The sequence below is a fragment of the Parus major genome, chromosome 4 (genome assembly GCF_001522545.3).
Source record: "Parus major isolate Abel chromosome 4, Parus_major1.1, whole genome shotgun sequence".
Classification (NCBI taxonomy): Eukaryota; Metazoa; Chordata; class Aves; order Passeriformes; family Paridae; genus Parus; species Parus major.
This window is the reverse complement of record NC_031771.1, coordinates 5,437,288-5,460,208: the sequence shown is the minus strand read 5'-3', so window position 1 is coordinate 5,460,208 and position 22,921 is coordinate 5,437,288. Positions and strand designations below refer to the sequence as shown.

The 22,921-nt window shown below is 40.2% G+C and overlaps 2 protein-coding genes across 12 annotated transcripts in view; both read right to left on the bottom strand.

Annotated features, from left to right (window-relative positions):
* Window positions 1-5,209, bottom strand: part of ADAD1 (adenosine deaminase domain containing 1) — a 9,046-nt gene extending 3,837 nt beyond the window's left edge. Inside the window, exons 1-9 of one of the 2 annotated variants that reach the window (XM_015624144.3) lie at window positions 4,987-5,209; window positions 4,453-4,692; window positions 3,423-3,596; window positions 2,838-3,005; window positions 2,247-2,309; window positions 1,633-1,755; window positions 1,384-1,507; window positions 1,055-1,225; window positions 66-292 (exon numbers count right to left, since the gene is read on the bottom strand). In XM_015624144.3, the coding sequence (XP_015479630.1) occupies window positions 66-292; window positions 1,055-1,225; window positions 1,384-1,507; window positions 1,633-1,755; window positions 2,247-2,309; window positions 2,838-3,005; window positions 3,423-3,596; window positions 4,453-4,639 (1,237 nt within the window). In that variant the 5' untranslated portion in view covers window positions 4,640-4,692; window positions 4,987-5,209. The remainder of the gene's footprint in view (window positions 1-65; window positions 293-1,054; window positions 1,226-1,383; window positions 1,508-1,632; window positions 1,756-2,246; window positions 2,310-2,837; window positions 3,006-3,422; window positions 3,597-4,452; window positions 4,693-4,986) is intronic. The other variant, XM_015624145.2, reaches the window with a different exon arrangement.
* Window positions 5,210-5,586: 377 nt separating this feature from the next.
* KIAA1109 (KIAA1109 ortholog) overlaps window positions 5,587-22,921 on the bottom strand; it is an 86,819-nt gene continuing 69,484 nt past the window's right edge. For 3 of the 10 annotated variants that reach the window (XM_015624256.3, XM_015624259.3, XM_015624258.3), the window contains 27 exons: window positions 22,551-22,751; window positions 22,218-22,348; window positions 21,237-21,360; window positions 20,970-21,079; window positions 20,195-20,285; window positions 19,508-19,570; window positions 17,733-17,977; window positions 16,922-17,137; window positions 16,635-16,815; window positions 15,577-15,769; window positions 13,516-13,677; window positions 13,274-13,413; window positions 12,932-13,133; window positions 12,550-12,753; window positions 12,255-12,434; window positions 11,692-11,829; window positions 11,170-11,430; window positions 10,616-10,766; window positions 10,177-10,334; window positions 9,864-10,056; window positions 9,448-9,665; window positions 9,005-9,256; window positions 8,247-8,450; window positions 7,813-8,007; window positions 7,247-7,381; window positions 6,642-6,807; window positions 5,587-6,304 (listed from right to left, as the gene is read on the bottom strand). In XM_015624256.3, the coding sequence (XP_015479742.1) occupies window positions 6,088-6,304; window positions 6,642-6,807; window positions 7,247-7,381; window positions 7,813-8,007; window positions 8,247-8,450; window positions 9,005-9,256; window positions 9,448-9,665; window positions 9,864-10,056; window positions 10,177-10,334; window positions 10,616-10,766; window positions 11,170-11,430; window positions 11,692-11,829; window positions 12,255-12,434; window positions 12,550-12,753; window positions 12,932-13,133; window positions 13,274-13,413; window positions 13,516-13,677; window positions 15,577-15,769; window positions 16,635-16,815; window positions 16,922-17,137; window positions 17,733-17,977; window positions 19,508-19,570; window positions 20,195-20,285; window positions 20,970-21,079; window positions 21,237-21,360; window positions 22,218-22,348; window positions 22,551-22,751 (4,731 nt within the window). In that variant the 3' untranslated portion in view covers window positions 5,587-6,087. The remainder of the gene's footprint in view (window positions 6,305-6,641; window positions 6,808-7,246; window positions 7,382-7,812; window positions 8,008-8,246; window positions 8,451-9,004; window positions 9,257-9,447; window positions 9,666-9,863; window positions 10,057-10,176; window positions 10,335-10,615; window positions 10,767-11,169; window positions 11,431-11,691; window positions 11,830-12,254; window positions 12,435-12,549; window positions 12,754-12,931; window positions 13,134-13,273; window positions 13,414-13,515; window positions 13,678-15,576; window positions 15,770-16,634; window positions 16,816-16,921; window positions 17,138-17,732; window positions 17,978-19,507; window positions 19,571-20,194; window positions 20,286-20,969; window positions 21,080-21,236; window positions 21,361-22,217; window positions 22,349-22,550; window positions 22,752-22,921) is intronic. The other 7 variants (XM_015624257.3, XM_015624263.3, XM_015624264.3 and 4 more) reach the window with 7 other exon arrangements.

Here is a 22,921-nt window from a genome sequence, read left to right as displayed (position 1 = left end):
GGGCCACACTCGAGAATCACCGAGTCAAAACCCCTCCCCCCACCTGGATCTTGCACTGAACATACCCACAAGAATGTTGCTGATGTACACGGGTTCTATGAAGTGGCTCAGCAAGGCTCCCTGAAGACCAACCACCTCCCACTTGGTCAGCTTGTCACCAGCTGACATGCTGCTCACTCTGACAGTCTTGGGGGGACAGCAAACAGCCAGGTAAATCCTGCCTTCCAGAGCAACGTGCAGACTCAGCTCTTCACTGGCTTCGTAAGCAGACAGAGACTGGGGGCCGAGATGCCTATGGCAGGACAAGAGAATGGATTTCAGTGAGAAAGCTCTCTGACCAGAGATCACAGCAAGTGGCATCTCAATGCTGTTTCTGAAAAAATAATCATCAGTAGATCTAGGCCTTGTATTATCTTCAGTGTCTGCAGTTCTTAGAAATACCAGACTGAGTGCCTAGAATACTGAAATCAGTATTTAAATAGGAAACAGCCACTTGATCTAATCTTAGCCACCGGTTGTGCACACATTAAAAAGATCAGCTGCAAACAAGCTGTCACTTTTTGTCTACTCGAACTGTAACAGAAGTTACTCGTGAAAAAACAGCTGTAAGGTTCTTAAAATCTCCTTGAAAATGTACCTCACACTGTGATTCAAAATATTTAAACGACAAGATACAACAAACCACTGGTTGTTCTGAAGCAGAACAGTTTTTCCCCTTAGTTACAAAGGGGTAAGACATCAAAGCAGAGCCTTTTGTTTCAATTCAAGGCTTTTTGTACTCCAATCTTGTAGTGCACAGGACGGCACTGAGTCACTACATCCACTTGCTCAGTGGTTGAATTCATGATTTAATATATTTTAACAGTATCCTGGGAAGGGGGTTAACAGGTTATTGTCTGTAATAAACAAAAGCTCATCCTATAACCCGTGTAGACGTTTTTGTATCATCACATTGAGCTGTATCTCATATTTATCACTACTACCCTGTACATTAATATTCCCAAAACAAGATAACTAATCTTCACTCTATCTTGGGAAATGCCACAGTACTTACACCTCTGATTTTAACTGAGCAGTTCCTTTAGGAAGCTGGTTCATGTAGAGAGAGAGGGTTATATTTTGCTTGAAGGTAAGCAGCTTCGAGCCTGGTACTGTGCAAAATATGGATCTCTCTGCCTTGGCTGGATTTTTGTTATAGAACAGCAAAAGATGCCTGTACAAATATCTAAAAGAAAAATAAATTATATTTTACACAATGCAATGTAGATAGACATTTACATTATTATGTATTATTTATCAGTTCATACAGCCATAAAATTCAATTGCAGAAGTAAAACTGCAGTAAACTGGCTGCAAGGGAAGGATTTGCAGGGACATTCTCACCTGAGCAGGGAACGCCTGGCAGTGACAATGGCATGGCTGTCGTGCAGGAGCCTCCCACAGGACTCGAAGCGCCGGCTGTAGTTGCATTCTCCTGTCCCCAGAGCTACCACTTCATGCTGCCCACCTAAAACCAGAGACAGCAGTAGGGTCACCTGGCCTGGCTGTGCCCACCAAGCTGCTCCCACGCTCTCAGTGCTTTGTGGGAACAGGTTTCCCACTCCCCAAAATTCACAGTCAAACCAGACTTGCCCTTTTCAATGATGAAGGCAGCCAGGGAACTGCCACAGCTTTGGTACTCAGTGTGTTGGGCAGTCAGGCGGTTGAACACTTCCTCAAGCATTTGTGAGAACTTTTGATAGATATGTTCTCCTCCTAAATGAAACAACAGAATCCATCAAGACACAAATTCACAGGCAGGGGAAAAAAGGAGACTTGCCAAATTATAACCCTGAATGCATGGTGTAAGCAAAACCACACGTACTTTCAGGATTCTGAAGATCCTCAGGATTAAAGCTCAAGAACACCTTGATGCTTTTATCATCCATCATATTAACAACAGCTATAGCCCAAGTTTGATCACCTAATCTACACTGGCTCAAGCAAGGACAGAGAATGCTGTTTCTATTTCTATTACCTGGACTGGTGATAGAAATTCAAGCAATTTACTGAATCCAAGCAATTTACTGAAGTTGTGTCCTTTTGTAGAACCAGCCTAGTAATACTAGTTCTTAAAGGCTTCAAAAACATTTAAAACCACAGTAACAACATGGAAATCACAATGTATTATAAGATGAAAAATTTAAAAAATAAACTATTTGCTGGGCAATTTGAACCAACAGAAGAAACAACAGACCATTCCTTACCAGTCCTTGAAACACAAGCAGAGTTGGCTGGAGGTCGAAGCTCAGCAGGAACACAGGGAAAATCTAAGAATTTAACAACATTTCACAGTGGGATGGACATTCCTTATTTCTAAGCATGAATTTCACACTATTTCCAGCAAGTCAAACTTTCTAATTCTCTATTAATTTTATTTTCTGATTCTAACGTCCTTGTAAGCTTCCAACGTTCAGACAGCAAAACTCAAAAGAAGATAAAATATTATGGCAACTCATCTCTGTTGAAAGCAGTATCTCAGTGGGGAATCCTTTTAGTCATCAAAACTCAAACCCACTTGAGATGTACTTCATGTTGCTGTACCTAATGAGTAGCAAATCAAGTGCCACAGCAACAAATTAATTCCTTTAGTATTCCTGGCATCAGCTATATATGTATTTGTTAAAACACAAATGACAAAAATAAAAAAGTTTCAGAACCAAACTACAGCTTTTCCCCAAGGATTCAAAAAACCTGACAGAGGCTGATACTGATTTAATAAAACCACAGATACTTTGCATAGGACACTGTTAAGCCAACCATTTCAAGGTTCAATTAGGTGTTGTTACAATATTTACCTGAATCTTCAAAAGACTTTTCCCCTGTACTTTCCAAGTTAAGAAGCTCAGCAAGAGCCAGTTTAGCTGCATTTAACTTCGATTCCTTCTTGTTCTTTCCCAGCCCAGTCTTGTAGCAAACACCATTTATCACAGCACAAAAGGCAAAATAAGGCCTTATGACATGGCCTTTAAAGGAGAAGAAAAAAATCAGATGCAATCAGTGAAATTATTCTAAGGCACATCATCCACAGCTTTACATCCTTATACTAATTCCTAGAACAAATACAAGATAAAAAGGCAATTCTGGCAAAGTACAGCTCTTACCCCTCACCTCCCCAGAAAATTTTGGTGGCTTTTGCTTCAAACAGTCTTCACAAAGTTCTGGTAACAGCAGTAATTAAACAAAATTCACCTGATCTAATTCTGTAGCACCTCATCACAAGAAACAGCTATGAAGGCAACAAAAGGGCAGCCAAACCCCAACGTATGTGGGGGTAGTGCAATCAGCAGTAAAAAGTTTCAGCTGCATCAGCACCATCAAATCAACTCAGATAACCTTGAGGATAAGCAAATACTACTGAATTTGGTAGCAGAAGTATTTACCTGCCACACTCGTTTCTTTCAATTCGAGCTGCAGGTGGTGTATTTTGGCAAACAGATGCAAGGCAGACACTGGGTTTATTACTCCCTGTTTGTATCTTTCAATTAAATCCAGGTCTTTCTGTGAGGGAAGGGCTGAAAATGTAGTGTCGTCTGCTCCTTTAAAAAGAAAAGGTCCTTAAACAAAATTAAGGAGAGAACTTAACTCACAATGAAAGAGCTTGCAATAGATGCTTTTTAGATGCTTCTTAAAAAAGCAAACCAAAGTTTACTGTAGAGCATTACTGCTTTGTACTGAACCCTACATTAGCAACAACAGCAATTCCAAAATGGTGTGTACATCCAAATTTGAAGGCATCACAGTTTTACTTTTACTTGTAGTAAATCCAGTAATCTCTGAACACAGACAGGTATTAAAAAAAAATACAACACATATCCCACCCCCCCACACCCCTTGTAAATCAACAATAATATCAAAGTTGCTGATGGCAGATACCACACAAAGCTGTGCAGCAGTGGGACTCACTGTTTTAAGACACTTTAAGAGTTTCAGTAACCACTGGATGGATAAAATCATCAGCTTCAGGGGTGTGATATACCCAAGCACAACCACTTCCCAGCCAAGAACTAAAATAAATCCTCACTTTTTAAGTGCCTTAACCTCAACGCAACTACTTCAAAGTGACACAATTCAAAATACATCCTGGGACATCTCAAACTGTAATTAAAACCCTACACAACGTTATTTATGAAAATTCATGCAGCAGAACGTATTCTGTATTTTGTTAATCTGCAGTACTTTTAATGCTTAACTTGAACTTGATAATTAGGTAATGCTGCAGACTCCACAGGTCACTGTACAGCAAATGGGTAACAAACTTCCAGCACAAAAAGACTTTAGAAGAGGAGGGACAAGCTTAAGGAGATGCTAAAGAAGTCATGTAACAAAATACAGCTAAGTTAGATAAGAAAAAGCAAAGTTACTTTTGACAGCATTAACAGCCAATCTCGGTGTATAAACTGCGAACTATACCTGGATTTTTCATCACCCCGAGTTCACTGCACCTCATAGAAAGTGGAGGATTCAGCCTTGCAGTCACAGGCTCGGAGAGATCCTTTGAAATTGGCTGTCCGAGAACCTCGGGTGGTAAAATCTTCTCAGGTGCAAGGTTGAAGGTGAACATCGCTGCACCCTCAAAGCAGCCATTGCTGCTCGCCATTTCCGACCGACCTAAGGAAACTCAGCAGCAAGGCTGCCAGCAGTAAAGACACCCTGCAAAAAAAAAAAAAAAAGCCCAAACCCACTGCAGTTCTCTTAGGTCGAGCTATTTCACAAGAACACCAGGAACAACTCACCCAGGGCTGGGGCAGAAGCCAGACCCGGTGTCCTTTCCCGCAGGGCGGTCACCTTTCCCTTTGAATAAACCACCTTCCCTCATGAGGAACGCGGCTCTGCCCCTCGGAGGACACACCAACTCCTCAAGCCACTCTTGAGGGAGTGAGTGGAACAGCGAAGCTCATCCCTCTCCGGTTTCCAGAAAGAGCTGGAAGTTGAAGGGTTTATTACCTGCACCTGCTGCGCTCGTCCTACTGTGGAGGGCTCCTCAGCGCTCACACCCCGCGGGCAGGCGGAGCACGCCCGAGGCTACATGAGGGTGGAGGAGCAGGGGAGCTGCGAGCCGCCCTGAGGCGATGGCCTCCGAGAACCGAGCAGCCCTGACGCCTCTGCTCGCCGGGCCTTCAGACCCGGGGCCGGCCCCTCAGAGCCCTTCCCGCCCTTTGCTGAGGGGCGCGGCCGAGGCGCGAAGCCGCAGCTGCGGCTGAGGGAGGAGCCGAGGGAGCAGCTGGGGCAGGGAGGCCGCCGCCCGCTTTTGTCCCTATGCGGCCGGCTCGACTTCCATAGCGCTTCCCGGCCCCCTGCTCGCCTTCTCGGGCCGGTCCCAGCGGGCAGGGGCGGCAGCCGAAGCCGGGGAAGCACTGACCGGGAGCAGCCGCTTCCCCCATCCCAGCAAAAGCGGCGCGTCCCCGCTTCTTGATCGGGGCGGTGCTTCCCGCCTTGCGGCTGCTTCCCGAGCCCCTGGGCTCTGGGCTTCACCTCACTTAAATCACACTCTGCAAAGTTACACTCTCTTCTTGTTCAGCTTCCTTGATCAATACAAAAAAAGGGTCCTGTACAGTAGTTAAATTTTATTACAAGTGTAATAAACTTCATGATTTTTAGCACTAAGGCAATCACAGTTTCATAAGTTATATATATATATATAATTTACACCAGTCTACATTGACAAATCAATTACTGGTCACATCAACAAGGGGTTTGTGTTATGGCAAGTAAAATTTTAAGAAAATTCACAGTTAATCTGCAAGTATTGTAAAGATGCAGGATCATATTGCACATCATAAAATGGACGCTGAGGAGCAGATTTACAGTGTTCCAGCTATTCCTTCCCAGAATATACATTGGTCATCATCATCATCATCATAATCATGCAATAACTTCAAATACAGAATGGTATCAAGTACCACAGTAAACAGTTACTCACAATGTAAGTTTTAAATAGAGTAGCAAAAAGCTGTTAGGTTTCTCTTTAAACCATATTTAAGTTCTTAAAATATAATAAAACACTTTGATAAAATCAAATGGAGTTAGGGTTGTCACATTGTACTTTTAATATTCTTCTTTGTCTTTTCCTTTCTTTTCCTTTTCATCCTGTAGTGCAGTACCAAGTTTCTTTATAAGGACTGACAAAACTTTGTCCAAAGGATCCATGACACCACGCTGCAGCCACTTAGGGATAGTAGTCCTTGCGTGGTGAAAGCCCAGCTTTTGGAGGATGTAGTCAACACCAACAGGATCAATTTTTCTCCCAGTCCAGGATATTAATCTAAAAAAGCAATAAATAGACATTTCAGTCTCAAATATATAAATACAGGAAACAGGTATTTGTATATACAAAAAAATCCATTTTCGCCAGAGTTGCTTGTGACCAGCTTAAATCTAACAGGCATTGTTTTGAACTCAATTTAGACAGATAAGCTCAAGATGATCAATTGAACATCCTCTCAAAGGAAGAGTATGCTTAAGGACTGACTGATATCAATGAGTTTAAGTTTACTGCATCCTAATTCAGAAGAGCCTCTGACAATGCCTTTAATCTGCATAAATTCTAATCCAAAAATTAATGCAGAGCAGAAGAGACTGCAGCTAAAGGTGCTTCCTACCTGAGCGTGGGTTCCAAATGCCAAGTATTGCACATAAACTCCCTCCAGTCAACTGTAGTGTAGGTAATGCTTTCCTCTGCCTCTTTGTCAGTGGAGCTGTCCTCAAGGACACCAACAGAGTTCTTCTGCCCTGGACGAGCAGCCAAAATGCGAGGAGGAAAAATTGCTGCAAAGGGGAGAGAGGAGAAACACCAGTCAGTCACGAGCAGCTCACTTGGATTCATTTTGTACACAGTTTAAATAAAACAAAAGCACAAGTCTCAGCAAAAAGAGAACGACCTGATGTTTCCAGAATTTCTGCAAAAGACCACATATTGCTTAAGAATGGACATGCCAAATTTAAATGCTGCAACTGAACATACTGAGGTAGAAAAGTAAATAATTCTGAAATCAGAAAAATGCATGTCTCGAAAGGGATCCACTGATGAAAGCATTGCAGTAACAACAATAAAACTTTCTAAAAGTTTTCATCTGCCTGTACTGTCTTATGAAGACAAAGTAAAACACCAGGTGTCAAAATAGGAGCATGATTATGAGTTACAGTATTTATTGTCAAATGAATGCCAGATTGTCAGACAAGTGTTACTTCATGAATGACAACTCACCTTTTTCTTTTTCTTTTAGGTAAGCAGACACCAAGTCATGCAGAAACATGATCAGTTCAGCATCCATAGTCACACAGATGTGGTCTGTAAATTCAGTTACAACACTGCATTCCACCTTGGGTTTAACGTTTGTATCTACAGTCAGATAAAAACAGTATTAATACACAAGTACATACAGTAAGTCTGAAAGTTCCTAGAATTTGAATGCAGATCATTTAAAAATAGTATTTCTTTCACTGAACCAGCAACTCTTGAGAGGAAGGACCAGAGTTAACATTTCAGTAAATATAAGGAAACCAACCCTATGAAAACAGCCAATGTAGCTGAAATGTTCATATTAATTTCTCTTAGCAAGTTTTCTTTTATAGTGACCAGTGTCTGCACTAGATCTTCACTCTCTCAAAACAATTCCCTCTATATTTTACTACAAAATGTTATCTTTTCTTGCTGATCTGAAGCAATTCTCAGATTAAATCCTTATCAGCACACTACCTTTGTCTTTAACTCCTAATTGATGAGAAATAGTTTTTGACAAAGAAAAAAAAAACAATTATGTTTTACTGCACCTTGTAATGAAGGCTCCTGGGGCTCTTGAACATGAATAGATTTAAAATCCAGCTGCATCCTTGGCAATGCAAAAATGGTTTCAGTTTCATGGTTGTAACTGGAGCCACCCCTGAAGCCACTTAACAAGCTTGAGCTTTTCACTGTCGTGCTGCTCTCTGGGTTGTTGGCATCAACATTCCGAAGCAGGTTCAACTCTACAGGAACAATGGGACATGTTACATCACGACAAGGCAAAAAAATTAACAAGAGTCACTTGTAAAACTGCTGCTGTATGATTACTGAGAAGATTTTTGTCTTTTATTCTGCTCCCAAAAGTATGGCTAGAAAAGGTCAATCAAATTTGCTGTTTATACACTTGAGATTTTGATGGAGCTTTTCAACAGCTCCATCTGCAAGCAGATCAATCCCCAGACTGAATGGACCCGACTCGAACCTTCGTTCCTCGTGGCTGTCACGTAGTTGAACCACTCCTTCACGCTGGCAACTCCATGGGGGGGATTTTCGTGGCGGCGCCGCGTTATCTTTGTGATGGTGGCCATGGGGCTTTCCAGGGCCCCACAGGGCTTGGTGACCATGGTGTTATGGCCCAAATGAAAGTCCAGGGTTTGCACAATGTATGTGGAGTGTTCACTGGTACCTGCATTGAAAGTGTGGGCACCGTGGGGTGGGAGAGGAAAAAAAAAAGGTAAAAGCAGCTTAGTGAGAGTAGTGGAATTTTCTCTCTTTCTTTTACATGTATTTAATATGAATAATTAGCGTGCCAGTGGAATAAAAGCTGGTGTAAAGCTTGCAAACAACAGAGAAATTAAATCCTCAGTAACCAAAGACAATAAAAATTTCACAATATTAAGACAAATATGAGCAATAAGATCATCAAAATTCATCATGCAGCTAGAAAGAACAAATATGCACACACATAATGAAAAAGCCAGGCATCCACTTGATAGGCTCATCATCAGGATCATATCCAGTACATTTGAAAATGTACTTTGCATTATTCCAGAGATAAAGCAAATTGTGGTAAAGATGTGGAGGGAACAGATTATTTTTAGATAAGTAGTATATTTTTGGGAAATATTCTTGATTCAGACAAAGAAAATAAATTTTTCTTTGATTTCTTCTTATGTAATAATACATCATTAAAAACTCATTTAAAGAAATTTGGAGAAATGAGTAAACAGTTTAAATTACCATCTTCCAAAACTTTCTGGGCTTCAGTCCAAAATGCAATATTGGGTTCTTCCAGGTGAAATAAGGCCCATGATTTTGAGCGGAAATTAGGTCCATGAAAACAAGCCAGGGTCATATGGTTCCCGTGCAGGCTCATGGATCCTCCAAATTGCATCCCATCTTCTGGCAGTGGCATCTGGAACAGGGAGATGTGGCACCCAGATACCACCTTCAGAACTCCTGGCCAGTGGCGATGGTGGGCTGCATCCAACACTGCAGAGCAAACATGAACAACAAATCTCAGGCAAGATATGCCAGCAATTATTTCTGTATTTGTATTTTTAGTAACACATGGAATTACGAGTGATATTTTCTTCTCTAATTCACTGACACTGTCTCCTAGGCAATTTTTGCAATTAAAACATTTTAATTTGAGGAACATATTGATTTTGGGCTGCGCTTACATTGCTCGTGTGAGGTTTTCTCTAGGTTGTTTGCCATCGTCTTGGGAGGGAGATAAGGAACAGGCCCCCAGGTGGACAGAGCTCGCTTGCTTGTATCAAACTGCTGAGTGAAGAACTCCTGGAGTTTCATTCCTATTTTTATCAGGTCTGGTGTAGTTGACCTTGAAATCATCACTTGGAAGATATCCCATTTCAAGTCCCCATGGACAAATATCTCACTAGATATTAAAAACAGCAAGAAAATCAGAAGTTAATATATTTCCTACTGACAACTAAAAAAAAAAAACCAAAAACATAACCAAACAATGAACCCTCTGCATTTTAGCAGACACTTACATTGCTGGTTAGCAGTACTGGACAGAAGACATTTGACATTATCAAACATCATACATTTTAAACACAGGAAATATTATTACCTTTTATCAGTCATGCTCGAATCCAGATTATTATACAGATTAATCTTCCATTCATCCTGCAGTTTAAGATCAGCATTACTGAAGATTCCCATTAGGATACTGGATCCCATATAGTCAACACGTGCTTCAGTAGAACCCATAGTGATTTCAATTTTATGATTGGGCTGTTGGTTTGGGTGTTCAGAAATATGAGCTGAAATAGAACCAAGGCAATACAGAAATACAAAATTAAAGAGATCAAATTCAGTTTTTCCAGTGATATCACCTTTACTGACTGGATCATATGCTAACAGCAGGAGGCTTTCCAACTTACCCACCATCTCCAGGGTGTTAACATCTATGGTACCTCCAACAACTCCCCCTCTGGAGTCAAGCTGGGATCTTCCCAAGCCCACAGACATGCTGATTTCCCGATCTCTGCTACTTCCCACAGACAGACGGCCCTGGCTTTTCAAACCGCTGGTGGTCCACCTAGAACAGAGGTGAAAATAGATAACAACTTTGCAGGTTGTCAAAAGAGAAACTGAGTATTATCTATTGGAAAGCAGTAAATAACATGGTTTAGGCATTTATGACTTCAGGATTAAGCAACTACAATATTCATGAGGGGACTCTCAGTTCAAAACTGAAAAGGGTAGGAGTTTAAAGCTAAAAGGAAACAGACTGTTAACAGTCTGTGGGGAAAAATTGGCTTTTAGCCCCCAAAACACCCTCAGTTGTTAAAATAATGCTTGATCGTAGTTTATACTTACGTAGTATTGCCCATTACATTGCTCATATTCATTTGAACATTTAATTGTTTTAGGTTCATAGCAAACACAACCAGTGTTTCCCAGGGTGTTCCTTGCTGGCTTCCAGCTTTGTTTGACTTATTAAATGGAGTTGATGTTTTTGAGAGAGTATCTAAACAGGAAAAAAAAAATGTAGACAAAAATTTCAGTTTAAATTATTCCACATGCTAGGAAAAACTGGCAGAATATATCCATTGTGAATATTACAAAAGGACTGACAAGCACAATATTTAAAGAGCACAAAACCATGAGAGAAGATAAGTGAGAACTAGAGGATTTGCATTAGTTATCATAGAAATTGACTCACTGTACACACACAGATAGTGAAATTTTATGGATAATATGCTAACAACTTCCATTCATCCCTTTTAGGCATTTTCCCTTCTCTGAGCCATTGACTCCCCAGTGCCAGGCACTAAGGAAAAGAATATTTTCTAAGTGGTAATGACATACTTCTTTCATTCAACTGATGGAAATACTTTATTAAAAAAAATAAAATGTCATTATATACTCACCTCTCTGAGGCACTGAGGAGTCTGAGACGCTCCTGGACCTTGTGACAGCTGGAGATTTGAGGCTGTGAGATGCTGTTCCAGGTGACATACTGCTGCTGGCACTGTGCTCACTGAAAACATTGGGTGACTGTGCCATGTGAGTGAAGGAAGCAGACTGGCAGGGCTGCTCCCATGTCCTACAGTATGCTTTCCTTGAGGATTCAGGAGAAAGGTGCTGGCTTACTCCTTCAATTGAATCTGGGGTGCCAGGGCCTGATGCTACTGGAGAAAAAGCAACACAGGAAATAGAGAAAAACTATTTCATTCGTGTCTAACCACATCCTTGTGTATACTAAGAAGAATTGGGAGAGTGTCCAAATGTATTTAATTTCCTATCAAATATCTCTGAGTTACTGCATATGGAGTAAATCATAATATATTTACGTCTATTCAATAATATGACAAGAGTAATAAATACTTTAAAAATTCCTACTGTAACCCTTTGTGTACCAAGTTTTTTTGTGATAAGCAGCAGTCTCCTACCTGGCAGATTTATTGTCTGATCACCCAGGAAAAGCCTTCTGGCAATGCTTCTCCTGTACCAAGCCCTGGGAAAAGCCAGGATCTCACTGAGGCGGCGCATGTCGTATTTGAAAGAAGCAGATCCTATGTCACAGACAGCTGAAAAAGCACATGCACAAGCTGTAAATTCCCAGTAATAACAGGTCTTGGTAACCAAGTCAAATTCTTTTTCACCTACTAGTATTGTCTCTGCTATCATGAAAAAATAGTTTACTGAGGTGTTGCTGTTTCTCCAAGTCCAACATTAGATACAAATGCATTTCATAAAGACATGCTAGAACCCAAGAATACAGATTATGTTGAGTCCTGCTTGTGCTGGATGTGCCTCAGACTCATCACGGGAAGATTTTAATGGCAGATCAATCACAACCATCCTGTTGTTTGTCCAGTAAGTCAGGATCCCATGTGCAGGGGCAGAAAATAAATACACAGATCTTACACAAAAAACACCTGCCAAGAGTAAAGTCCATCTCTGGAACAGCAGCTCTCTAATTAGCTGGGATCAAAATGAAAGAAGCATTTACCAGATATATTGATCAATGTGGTGTCTATCTTGCTGGTAGCTTTGCTCGCAGACTGACTCTCAAAAAAGGAGGAGCCTCCCGAACGCCTGATCCGTGACAGGCTGACTTTCACAAACTCCAGGTTGATGCTCAAGGAATCCTTCCGGCCAGTGACCGAAGTTGGCTCCTCATCCACGTTCCCTGGAAGCAGGAAGGAAACATTTTCATCTTCTGTGATCCTTTCAAAGCTGCAGTTCAGAAACCCGTGCCACACCTGAATAATGTTCATAAAAGCAAACAAAACCTTGTTCCGTACCCAAGGCTCCCGATCCAGGGGTTAGCACGGTAACAGCTGATTTTTGTTTTCCAGCTCCATAGGGATGGAACACGTAAAGGGAGAAGTCAGACATGCAGGCAGTAAAGCTCAGGCCTGAAGAGCTGCTGCTGGAAGTCGTCAGATCTGACTGACTGCTGCTGTGCCTCGTCCTGCCCAGAGGGCTGCCGAGGCCAGGCGATGAACCTGGAGTCATTTTTTTGGGGACAAAAAAAATCAGATTTTGAAAGCATTTTCAAACATGAAATAATACTGAATGTTAACAGCAGTATTAAACAGACCAAATGCACTTCAAATTATGCCCTCTTGCAGCAATAAAGCTTAAATATTCTGTGTATAGAATCAACATTCATACACATGTTACCTGGTGCTCCAGATTTACTAGCTGAATTCTTTGAGCTGCTCTGTGAAGTATTGCCACCAATGGACACACTTTCTGATGGGTATGTTGTGCCTAAAGTCTCCAGTTCTCCTCGGTTGGAAGAGAAAACAAGATCCAGGGAAGGCAACTTCAGCATACATTCAACTCTGGATACTGGCAAGCAGCTGAACTTGATTTGAGAGGGCTGAGAGGCAGAAAGAAAATAAAGCATTCAGAAGGGACACAGTTTTTATTCTTTAAAAATCAAACTTAGAAGCATGTATTGTTTAAAAGACAACTTGACTAAAGCAAGTTACTACCCTCAGTGTTGAGTTGAAACCTCACCTGGACTCGTACATAAACCACCACATCTACAGGGAAGGAGGAATATGCTGATGTTGAGGATGATACGAGCGATGTTGTGGACTCTTCTAAGGGATCTTGTATATCAAACTGCCCCATGTCTTCATCCTGGGAGCTAACAGCTTTTAACAAGTACAAGAACTCATTAGAAAGTGGAATTTGAAGGGAAAAGCAGCTCAATTCCAAAAAAAAGCTGAGTGCCAGAATACAACAATGCAACTGACCTGTGTAATTCCTTTCAATGGGTGTGATGGGAATGGTTTCAAGGGCTTTCTCCAGGAAGTCCAGGAGGCAGGGGCTGATCACCATCTCCTCTGGCAGTGACTGGAGCGCGACCCATGCGTAGAGCTTAGCAGTTTTCACTCCACCACTTCCTTTCCCTTTGGCTTCAATATTGAAAAGATATATTTGTCTAAGGTAATACCACTGATAAACATTAGAAGACACTTCATAACTTATCAAGCTGTGCCCTCTAATTTTCTCTATCATCTGAAGAGCTCTAGATCAGGTCTGCTAGAAGAAATTAAGTCATTAAGTTTTCACTTTAACAAAATAACCATTAGTCTGTAAGGCTTAATTGTATTAATTCCATTGCTCATGTTCTCAACCAAGCACTCTGTTGTCACTGTTGGCACCTCACTTTTTAGAAAATTGCACTGAAAGCAAACACAGACAGCTCTTCTGCAAATACCCAGTGCAAAGTAACTGCAGCTGACTGGAAATGAAAATGGTATTAGGAAAAACAAATGCACAAGTCTGGAAAGAATGTCAGTTGAAATAAAGAAAATACATCAAAAAATTAAACTTGCAAATGGCAAGTCCTACTTTATTTATGCAGAGAATGACTAAAGATTCTAAACCATTATTTTTGAAAGCTTGGAACTAGCCAGTATAAACCAATAAAAAGGTTACTTTCTTGTAAATTTGTGAAAGAGGAGTCTTGAATCCATGCTCATCAAAATATCAACATCCAAAGAAGATATTAGTACCAGCTCACTTAGTGTCTCTATGCAATATAGCTATTAGAATGAATATACACCAATGCAGATATAGATTTAAAATTCTCCAATAAAAATATAAAAATTAACTACTATAACAGAGATTAAAAATCCTTTCATTTGCTAGAAAAAAAAAAAAAAAAGCACTGACTTTTCATTCTGTGCAAAGGTTTCTGCCTCATGTCTCTGACTACATTGTCCTATCTTACTTTTACTGGAAACCAAAGAGAATACAAGTTGGTCTCCATTCCAGAGGAGTGGTTTCCTGAGGAAAAGTACTATTAAAAAAAATAAATAGTATAAACAACAATAAAAGTGTTTCAAAACCATTCAGGACTAATAAATATTTATAGAAATACAACTTCTAAAGAAATGAAGCAATTACAACCAAATCTCTAATTCTGGGGAGGCATTTATATTATCATACAAAGTGCAATTTCCACACCAAATGCAGAGCTTACAGACATTCAACCAGCAGGACTCAGTACCTGGACATAATGTGGGAAGAATTTAAAGGCAAAGATTAGAAAGAAGATTGAGTAGAGAACAAAAGTGAAGTAGCATAAACCACTACACGACATCTGGTAATCATAAAGAAGATGGTCACCTAAAGGAGTAACAGCTAATGGTTCAACAGCATGAGAATTGAGGAAGGTATCCCCATTTCACTGTTCTCTCCCAGCATCTCCGGTGATTTTATAAGGCAAAACCCACAAGCACAAGTTCCAGTTATTCATTTTGCTTGATCATCAATTGTGACAAAATTTTGGCTTTGTGTTTAAAGCAATATTAATAATGCCAAAGGAGAGAAGAGTCAAAGTCTCAGAAATTGGAGATGCGATCTACATGCCTCTGGATCTGACATGAGGTAGCAACAGCCTGCTGCTTGAAAACAGGAATCACTGGAGACAAAACAAAGCTTGTATTAGAGCTCATCTTACTCCAAATCATGGCTATTTAAAGGCCTTCAGTGGGAGAGATATTTACAGATATTTACCCTTTGCTTTCTGACATTCTTTTAAGTGAAAACTGGGAGAAGGCAGTGACAGCCCAACACTGGGATATGGTGACTGTGACAAAAATATTACTGAGATTGGTTTGCCAAACCAGTGTCTAAAAATGCAGCTTTATCAAGTGCATTCTTGCTTCTGGGGTCAGGTTTGTGCAGTAAAGTCAAGCCTGGATAAACACAGTGCTCCAGGTAAGGGGCAGCCAGATCTAAAGGCAGTAGATTACACCAAGGAAAAATATATCCATGAAAGGTTCAGAAAGTTTGTCTACAAGTACCTGATGGGATGGGTGGGGGTTGGGGAGGAAGTAAGGTGTTAGTCTTGCTGTGGATAGTGCTAGAGAGAGGAGGAGATGTGGCAGTATCTTTCATACCATACAGCTTGGACTCTTTGGAAAGAGTGCGTGGCAAGGAGGATCCTCGAGAAGTGTTTGGTGATTCAGTCTTTAGAGTCTTGGAGTTGTAGTGCAACTGGAAAGCAAAGCAAGATCAAGTTACTTCACACAAAGAACTCAATTTCTGTACAGCCATTTGGTGTCACTTCTTCCCTCTAAAACTCATTTCTTCTCATTATTTACAGAAGTGTCACTGCCAGGTACACTACGTTCCAATTCACATCCTATACACAAAAAGAACTGAAAACTCAGTAAAAAAATTAAATATAGATAAATTAATAAATCATTAAAAAATTCAACAAAACACAGAGAAACAGAGGAAATTCATTATTTAGGAACACTGTCTAAAGCTTGTTTTTCTCTCTGTTACATCACATGCATCCTGTGCCACCTGTGCACACAGCCTCCTTTCTGTCTTAATGTGTGGTGGCACTGTTCCACTACTAAACACAGGCATACAGAAACTGCCACAAAAAAATCAAAGTAAGATATTCCAGGAGTTCACACCTCCTCTCTGTGCACAGTAGGCTATTACTGAGAACACAGAACATAACAGAAGTTGTAGAGGATGTTTAGTTACTCCTGAATTTGATTAAAAGCAACAGGCAGGACCTGAGGTATAACTGTTATCCCTGAAGACAGCCTGGAATACTGGACATGGACACATAGTACTTCCACACTTAAAGACTAGAAAAGCCAAGCTGTATCAAGTGAGGAGCATTTGATTTATGGCATTGCCTCAACTGAATTGCATTAAGTTTTCCTTCAGTAGTGACAGGTTTTTCCCTGTTCCTACTCCATTAGGATTTCAAATTGCAAAATACAAGGACATTTGTGTGGAGACCTTTTCATGCTAGGATACAGAAACAATGATTAAAAAGCCAAGGGAGTGATCAGTTTGACTGTTGGAGAGAAAACATTGAGTTATCCCTTCATTTTACCTTTACATCCACCCCAGGAATATAAAACACTGTTGTTTCCACATCACTGGATTTTGTCTGCAGAGATGATGGCACTTTCTTGCCAGCAAGTAAGTGAGTAGTAGATGCATAATTAGTTTGAAATTTCTTCTTTTTTGAAGGGGACTCCTGATCCAAACTCCTGGAACTCCGATCATAGCTCCTGAAATAAATGCACTCAGGTTATTAAAGTAATTTCCTGCATCACACTGGGCCGGTACAATTGCAACTTACGGTGCTGGTAATGAACTAACGCACACATTTCTTACCTTCGCAAACTGATATCGTCGTGCTCTTGCTGGAGCATCGTGGGGTGCAGCACACACTTCCCACAATCAATTTCAACCCTGATATCAAGCTCAAAGTCGATGTTTCTCTCCGTGGTGGTGCCAGTGACACTCCTGTTGGTGGGTGTAGTTGGCCAGCGCTCGGTGAACAGCTGGTGCACAGCAGCAAAGCCCGTGGCTTTCTTGCGAGAAGTGCTCCTGCACAGGCACAGGTGGGGCCAGGTATCAGCAGGACATTTACCTCAGCAGGGGCTACAAGGCATTCCCAAACTATGTCCACACTTAAGTGTATAATCTTATAGAAACCTTTTTGGAAAAGGCCTTATCTGATATGCAGCAGTACAGTGACACACCTTGCATTAACACGTTACATTTCTCAATATAGGGTGGTACAAAAAACTGAGCTTTTCTTAAATTCTCAATCAAAAATAGAACAAAAATATATAGACACAATACCTCCCATATTTCTAAGTATTACATGCAGTTTCTGGAATTACACCCTGTTCTCTGCCTCAAAAACCTCACTTTCCAAGTTCTTTTATCCTGTTCCAAGCCCTGAAATCTCTAAGTTACCTCCTTTTCCAATCAGGATCCCTCCTTCCCACACAGTCACCTCTAGTGGACACAACCTCACCTGCTTACACACACACACTTGAGCGTATTCAGTACTTCATCAGCAACAGAATTTGTAGCTTTGAATTCAATATTTCAAGTTTGAGAGTACTGAAAGTACTGAAAGTATATTCAGGTGTCTTCTCAATTTCTATGTTGTTCCTCAGGACCGTTTACTTACGGTGGTTTCCTATAAAAATAGGTCCTCTCCCTTTCATGGTCATCCTCCTTCTCCGAGTCCTCGCTGCTGGAGGATAAGCTGTCATCCCGGCGTCCCTCTTCAGGCTGGAAGGGAATGCCGGGTGAGAAGACAACTGGAGTTTTGGGTGAACCAAATACCGAGCATGAGCCTTCACTAGTAGATGAGTAATGGGAGGGACCATCAATAGTTACGGACAAAAGGTCCATTTCTGTCTCCTCTGGAAACTGATTGTGAAAAGACAAAAAGATAGTAAATTTCCACAGATATGATTTCCACCGAGAATGCAGTAGGTAGATCTGGAAATAAAGAAGCAAGAGTGTTATGAGAAACTCTCACTTCTGAGTTCCTCATAACACGGAGAGAGCAGGTAAAGGAATTGCAAGAGGGATTAAGAAAAAGAAGGGAATGAAAGCTTGGCAGGGAGACCTTTGCCATTGCCTAGTGATCGAGCTCAGCCTGGTAGAAAAAGACTCATCATGCTCTTAGCAATTTAGAAGGAAAGGAAACATTTCATTTAAATTTAAGAACTATTTTGAAAGAGGAGGACAGAAGGCAGCCCAAGTGCCCACGACTTGCAGGAAGCATTAGTGAGGGCATGCAGGGCACTATGCAGAATGTACAGCACCGCTCCCTGGGCATCCCGGCCCGAGCATGGAACCAAACATCCTAAAGGAGCCTCCTGCTTCTAACAGAAATCATGCCACAAACAATTTTCCAACATTAAATTCTTAAAATGCTTATGAAAAGCATCTACAAGTGTTTAACACCAGCACTTCCTATGCAGTGTCATTGAGCTACACTGTTGTCTGCAAATTCAAATTAGAGCTCTGCTGAGCAACAGGTATGATGTCAGGAAAATGTATTTTTTTTTTAAATATTCAACATTTGATACCTCTAAGTGATTGATAGTATTTTGCTATGCCAACAAAACCTAAGCTAACTGGGCTTTTACATAACAACAATAGGTAGGGTAGCTTTTAAATCTGAACATAATTAAATGTGCCAAGTACATTCCCAGGTATCATCTCCACCATTCTCTCAGAAATAGGAATTTATTTGCATGAGGAGAGTTAGAAGGAAAGAAAAATATATTACTGTCTCTTGTTTGGTTTCTTTGTTTGTTTGTTTAGTTTTGCCTTTCTTGATTTGTTTTGAATTTTGGGTTTGCTTGATTAATATTTATTTTTTTTAAAGAAAAATACTTTTTTCCCTAAACATGGTTTTGAAAGCAATTTAAAAACTCTGCTTGTTCTCAGGATGTTAAGTTTTGGAACATTGCCTACTTGCTATTATTTGAAAATGTCTTGTTCCATGTTAAATGTAAGAATTTTAACAGAACTAAGAGTGTGAGAAGATGTCCTCCCACCTGGTAATTATTTTGTTCCACCAGTGTTGATTGCCGTTACATCGGAACACAGTGTAACAGGTGAAGGCACACACTGAAATCATCCTCTAAAGCACATTTCAAAGCTAGACTTGGGTCACTTTACATCAGCCTTGCTCAGTCTTTAAGCAAAAAGCCAGCAATTCATTTTACAAGAAGTTTTAAATCTACATAAGGGTGTAGAAGCACTTTGATTGTTGTTCATCAACAGTAAATCACGTTCCTCTGCTTAGTTTACATACTTAAGTATTTTCAAGCTCGATATACATTCTGTTTAGCTGAGTGCAAAAGAGATGAAATATTGAAAAGCAGCTCCCTATGAGATAAATTAGTTCTCTGGCAAAGAATACTTGTTTCTGCTCAGAAATACCTGAAAATACCCTTCCCCTGGACAGCTGGATTGTTGTGCAATCCCCAAAGCTATTTGATTCAACTTAATAGAAATGAAAAAAATATAGAAATTAAAACAATTACAATAATCTCAGCCATGCAAAATGAACATTATAAAAATGAGAAAATATACCAAAACCCCCCCCCCCAAAAAAAAGGAAAAAAAAGAAAAAAACCCCAAAAGAACAAAAAAAGAAAAAACCAAAACCAAACAAACAAAAAACCCCCCAAAAATAATAGCCAACCCCAAACCAGTTCAACAATCCATTTCAAACCCTGAGGAGGATACATCTGTAGAGCTATAGCAAACTGACTAATACCCATTTCCAAAACTCTAAATATATCCCAACACCAAAAAAACCTAGGTGATTTTTTGCGCACCGCTGACAAAAATACCAAGAAAATTACTACTGTGTGAACCTAAAAAACAAATCAAGCCATTTTAAAATATTTTTCTCTCATGAGTCAATTAATTCCTGTGCCAAGGAACCAAAATATATCTGTTTTCTAATGAAATAAGTCTATATTCCAAAAGCACATCTGTAATTTGATGCAAACGCCAGCAGAAGCAGACCCAATTCAGGTTTGCCTGGATATAATTATCTCATGAACTGGTGACCAAATGGCATAGGAAATACAATTATATGACATATAAAGGAATTCTTACAGAATCTTGTATGTTGAAGGTTACTCTTGGCCCAGGGGATGCAGCATCCACACGGATATCTGGGAGGTCTTCACTGTCTCCCAGCCGAGAGCTGCAAGAAGAACAGAACCAGAACAGCTTCTTGAGTTGTACTACAGGATTTTAGGGTCATGAAAACATTTAGCTACACAATATAAGGTCATACTTATCATTTTTTAGAGAAGAATATATAAAATCACAATTGAAGCACTTGGGTACATGAAAAGGAAGGAGGGGGAGAAGAAAAGAGAAGCTGCATGTGACTTGTATTCTATCTCTGCTAATTTCTCTATGCAAGCTTTTCAATCCTGGGGCAACATGCAGAAATTGCAGAAAAACAAGCTATTTGTAATCTGCCACATGGGACAATTATTCACATATGAACAAGCATCTCCCTTTCTTCTTCTCATTACAACAGCCCTTTCAAAAAGCAGATGATTTTAAGTCAGGTGTACAAAACAAGATTACACTATGCCATTTTTCCTTACATATATTTCTTCAATATGTTCTGAAAACAGGATCCTGTAGAAAACCCCAAGTTGCTGGAGAAGTGAAATCTTCTCAGAGGTTTCAGAAAAATGAGAAAAAATGCTTTTTAGAACATCCCTGCCTTGCAAAATGACCTTCTCCTATCCAGTTCCACCACAAACAGCTGCTGCCTGTGGTAAAAGGACTCTTCAGGCCAAAGTCCAACATTTCCCCTGTTGTTCCGTGTGCTGTTGTGGCTATCACAGATCCCTGATTCCCACAGGCTCACCTTGTTCTGTCCATTCTCTTCAGAGGTGGCCTCCCTGATGCCGAAATGCTCTTAGATCGGCTGTAGCTGGGTTTGTAGCTCAGACCCCACTTGTCTTTCAAGGAGGCAGCCTAAACCAGAAATAATATTGAAATGCAACAACTGAGAACACAGAGAAGAAACTCTGGCAAGCTAAAATGCTACTGTACATGGGTGTACCAGCAAAGTAAAAGGGTTTTTGGGACATTAAGTGCTACAATATTCTCAAAGAAGTTTAATCTTGCTCACCCTCATGCTGGATCTACGGAGCTTTTTGCGGACGTCCCTGCGGATGTCGTTCACAGCCACTGACTCCAGCTGCTGATAGCGTTGAATTTCTTGGTTTATGGTCCCTTCACTTGCACCTAATTTCCTGGAGATAAAGCATGGTTGAGTTATCTTACAGACATTATTTCCACAATTTCAAAAACCTGTGTTGTAAGAATGCTATCCCTGGGAATTATTCCATTTTCTCTTTTGTCCCAATACTTATGACCAGTGCCAAATATAGCCACAGAAGTATGAAAACAAACATTTAACCTAAGATCTTAATTTCAGATAAAATTTCCCTCTGAATGGTGACAGCAATTTCATTTTAAGTACAAACAGTTAAACATGCATCCCTTCTCATAATTTAACATGTAACTACCAACCTGTGTATTCCCATCCCAGACAGGTCCATTTACAGAAACTCTGTCCTGGGGAAAAGGGGGAAAAAAGCCCAAACAAGCCAAAAAAACCTTGCTTGCAAATACTATTAATAAAATATACAGAAGGTCAGATGAAATTCAGGAAATATGAAATAATTTTTTCTTAATGATTTTCTGAAGTAAAGTGTAAGAAAGTTTTCAAGTTTTATCTTGAAAACATAATGTACAAGATACAAAAAAAAAAAAGTCAATTTAAATATTTTTCTTCTTCCTCAGCTTATTACAGTTTCAAAGTAATATATTTTGCTAAAGTAATCAGCCTGAAAATAAATCAAGATGGAACATGAATTAATAGGAAAACACTATAAAACAGTCATTAAAATGCAGAGTCAGAAAAATAAAGACTAATCTGACAATTAAGGAACTACCAGAGAGATTTGAGAGAATACTTGCACATATAGTCTTTGCTTTTGGAATCCAAAGGGACAATCTTTTATTTTTAAATAAAGGCAATGATTTGCACTTAACCATAACAGTGCCACAAGATGTATGATAAGAACATAAAGCAAACCACACTTACTTTAAGTCATCAATGACTTTTGCTTGCTCATTGAGCTCTCTAATATCAACCAAACGCTTCAAGAATTTCCTTCCTCGCTGTTCTCCAGTTTGGATACTGGAAGCTCCCTGCCGCCGATGATCAACGATCTCCTGTTTAAAATAAACACTTCATTAAAGCCCTCATCAAAAATTGGTCATCAGTACATTGTGAACAGGCAAAGTGAATTTCACACCTTCAAATTTGGACTAGTGCATGCAGTGGAATCAATTAATGTGAATAGGCAGCTGATTGGGTTTCCTGCAGTGATCCAAAGCCCATCATTCAGTTAGACACACTGTAACTACTACATACATGTCCCCATGAGCAGGATCTGCCTGCTTTCATGTGTGCTCTGCTAGGCTGGAGCAAATCCCGCTTCGCTGAGCCCAAGAGATATTCTACAGGAACAGAGTATCGGTGGGTTGGGGGGCTCAAACCCAGCAGGTGATTTACAATCCGCTGCCCAAATGTGAGCTTGCGTGCATCTCCACCCAAGGAACCTCCACCTGATTTCTGAACAACAAACAGGAGCATTAGTGGGCTGGGATAATGTTTCCACTGACAGCAGGCAAGAGACATTAAGGAACAGCTGTTAAAATGGTTTTGTAGAAAACCAAAAAGCAAGGTCAGCAGCATATTGAGTAGAAGTAGGTTGTTTTTTTTTTAATTTTTCGTGTTAGTAA